This window comes from Leucoraja erinacea, chromosome 2 (assembly GCF_028641065.1).
Source record: "Leucoraja erinacea ecotype New England chromosome 2, Leri_hhj_1, whole genome shotgun sequence".
In the NCBI taxonomy this organism is placed as follows: Eukaryota; Metazoa; Chordata; class Chondrichthyes; order Rajiformes; family Rajidae; genus Leucoraja; species Leucoraja erinaceus.
Window position 1 is genome coordinate 38962987 of NC_073378.1, and position 2019 is coordinate 38965005.

The window sequence follows — 2019 nt, forward strand, 5'->3', positions numbered from 1 at the left end:
CGCTTGGGCCCATCAGTAAGTATTCCCCCTGTAAGTATTAATCCTCACCCCAGTATTGTTCTCCCTCCCTCCATGTGAGATCCAGGCCCGGATAGACTTTCCTCCTTCATTGCAGTGATCTGTAGAAAAAGAGGTAAAATGTGTAAAATTGATTCTCCACCCTCTCCCCCTTCTCTTACAGAGTCTCTCACCTGTTTTGGGCAGAATTTCTGGCAGCTTCTGAGCTGCCAGCCCACCAGACCTGCATGATTAATCTGCCAGCCCACCAACCCTGAGTAATTGAGCTGCCAGGCCACCAGGCCTGAGTGACTGAGCTGCCAGCCCACCAGGCCTGAGTGACTGAGCTGCCAGCCCACCAGGCGTGAGTGACTGAGCTGCCAGCCCAAGAATCCATTCGTCCCACAATGTCCATACTAGCCCTCTGGAAACCAGTCCCTTCGGCCCACAACACCCATATTAGCGCTCCAGAAAGTCCCCCCCCCCTCCCCTCACTGACAACCAATATTGGCATTGGTGGAGAGGTGGAATATTGCGTTGGGGGACCAGCCCTCCCGTGTGAACATGGGCGGCCCAATGGGTCCCACTTAGTCTAATCTATATTACTAAAACTCTGTTCTTGACTGGTTTTGGCGATCTGTGCTGCGATTTTGGAGAGAACGCCGCCACCTACGGCCACCTCGCTCAAGCCCCCCTCCGCCGTATGTGTGCCGAGGATTTTTCCCGTCGATGAAATATGACCGAGATATTAATGATTTTACAAAATTCTCCATTCTCTCTGCTGCCCTTGCTGGCAGCAGGGGGGAGGGGCGTGGTGTGCCTCAATCAGTCCAGGAAGTGGTGTGCCTCAATTAGAGCTCTGAATGTCACTGACAAATGTCTACAGCACTGTGGGTACCCTTAATTTGGTTTGAAAATGAAAATGTGGTTAGAGGTAAAAAAGCACTGCCTGCAAATGGTTGTTTGGGTTGAAGTAAAAAGGCACTCTCTCTCTCCCCCCCTCCCTCTCCTCTTCCCCCCTCCCCTCTCCTCTTCCACCCCTCCCTCTCTTCTCCCCCCCTCTTCTCCCCCCCCGCCCTCCCTCTCCTCACCCCCTCTTCTCTTCCCCCTCCCTCTCCTCCCCTCCCTCCCCTCTCCTCCTCTCCCCCCTCCTCCCCCCTCTCCCCTCTCTCCTCTCCCCCCCCTCCCGCCTCTCCCCGCCTCTTCCTCTCCCACCTCCTCCTCTCCCCCCCTCCTCCCCTCTCCCTCCTCTCCTCCCTCCCCTCCTCCTCTCCTCCTGCCTCCCCCCTCCTCCTCTCCCCCCTCCTCTCTCTCCCTCTCCGTCTCTCTATCTCTCTCTCCCTATCTCCTTCTCTCTCCCTCTCCCTCTCTCTACCTCTATCTCTCTCCCTCTCCCTCTCTCTCTCCCCCCCTCTTTTTCTCCTCCCATCCTCCCATCCATCCCCTCCCCTAAACCCCCCCCTCCCCCTCCACACACTCCTACTCCTCCCTTCCCTCCCTCCCTCTCCCTGCCCCCCTCTCTCCTCCCTCTCCCCCTCCTCTCTCTCCCTCTCCCTCCCTTCCCCCCCTCTCCTCTCCCTCTCCCCCCCTCCCCTCCCCCCCTCTCCCCCCTCCCCCCCCCCTCCTTCCTCTCCCCCTCCTCCTCCTCTCTCCTCCTCCTCCTCTCCCTCTCCTCCTCTCCTCCTCTCTCCCCCTCCCTCCTCTCCTTCTCTCTCCTCCTCTCCTCCTCTCCTCCTCCTCCCCCCTCCTCCTCTCCCCCTCCTCCCTCCTCTCCCTCTCCCTCCCCCTCCTCTCCCCCCCTCCTCTCTCCCTCCTCTCTTCTCCCTCACTTCTCCCCTCTCCTCTCCTCTCCCCCCTCCCCCCCCCCCCCCTCTCCTCTCCCCCTCCTCCTCTCCCCCCCTCCCCTCTCTCCCCCCTCTTTTTCTCTCCCCCTCCTCCCATCCATCCCCTCCCCTCTCCCCCCCCCCTCCCCCTCCACACACTCCTACCCCCTTCCCTCCTTCCCTCTCCCTGCCCCTCCTC

At 60.2% G+C, this 2019-nt stretch overlaps 1 protein-coding gene across 1 annotated transcript; it reads left to right on the plus strand.

Moving 5' to 3' along the window:
- Window positions 1–1208: 1208 nt before the first annotated feature.
- On the plus strand, window positions 1209–1609 carry LOC129705765 (uncharacterized; the record flags this gene model as incomplete). Its single annotated transcript, XM_055649557.1, has 2 exons — window positions 1209–1256; window positions 1562–1609. Coding segments are annotated over 2 exons (96 nt in total), but the record flags the coding sequence as incomplete, so codon positions are not given.
- Between the last annotated feature and the right edge of the window lie 410 nt (window positions 1610–2019).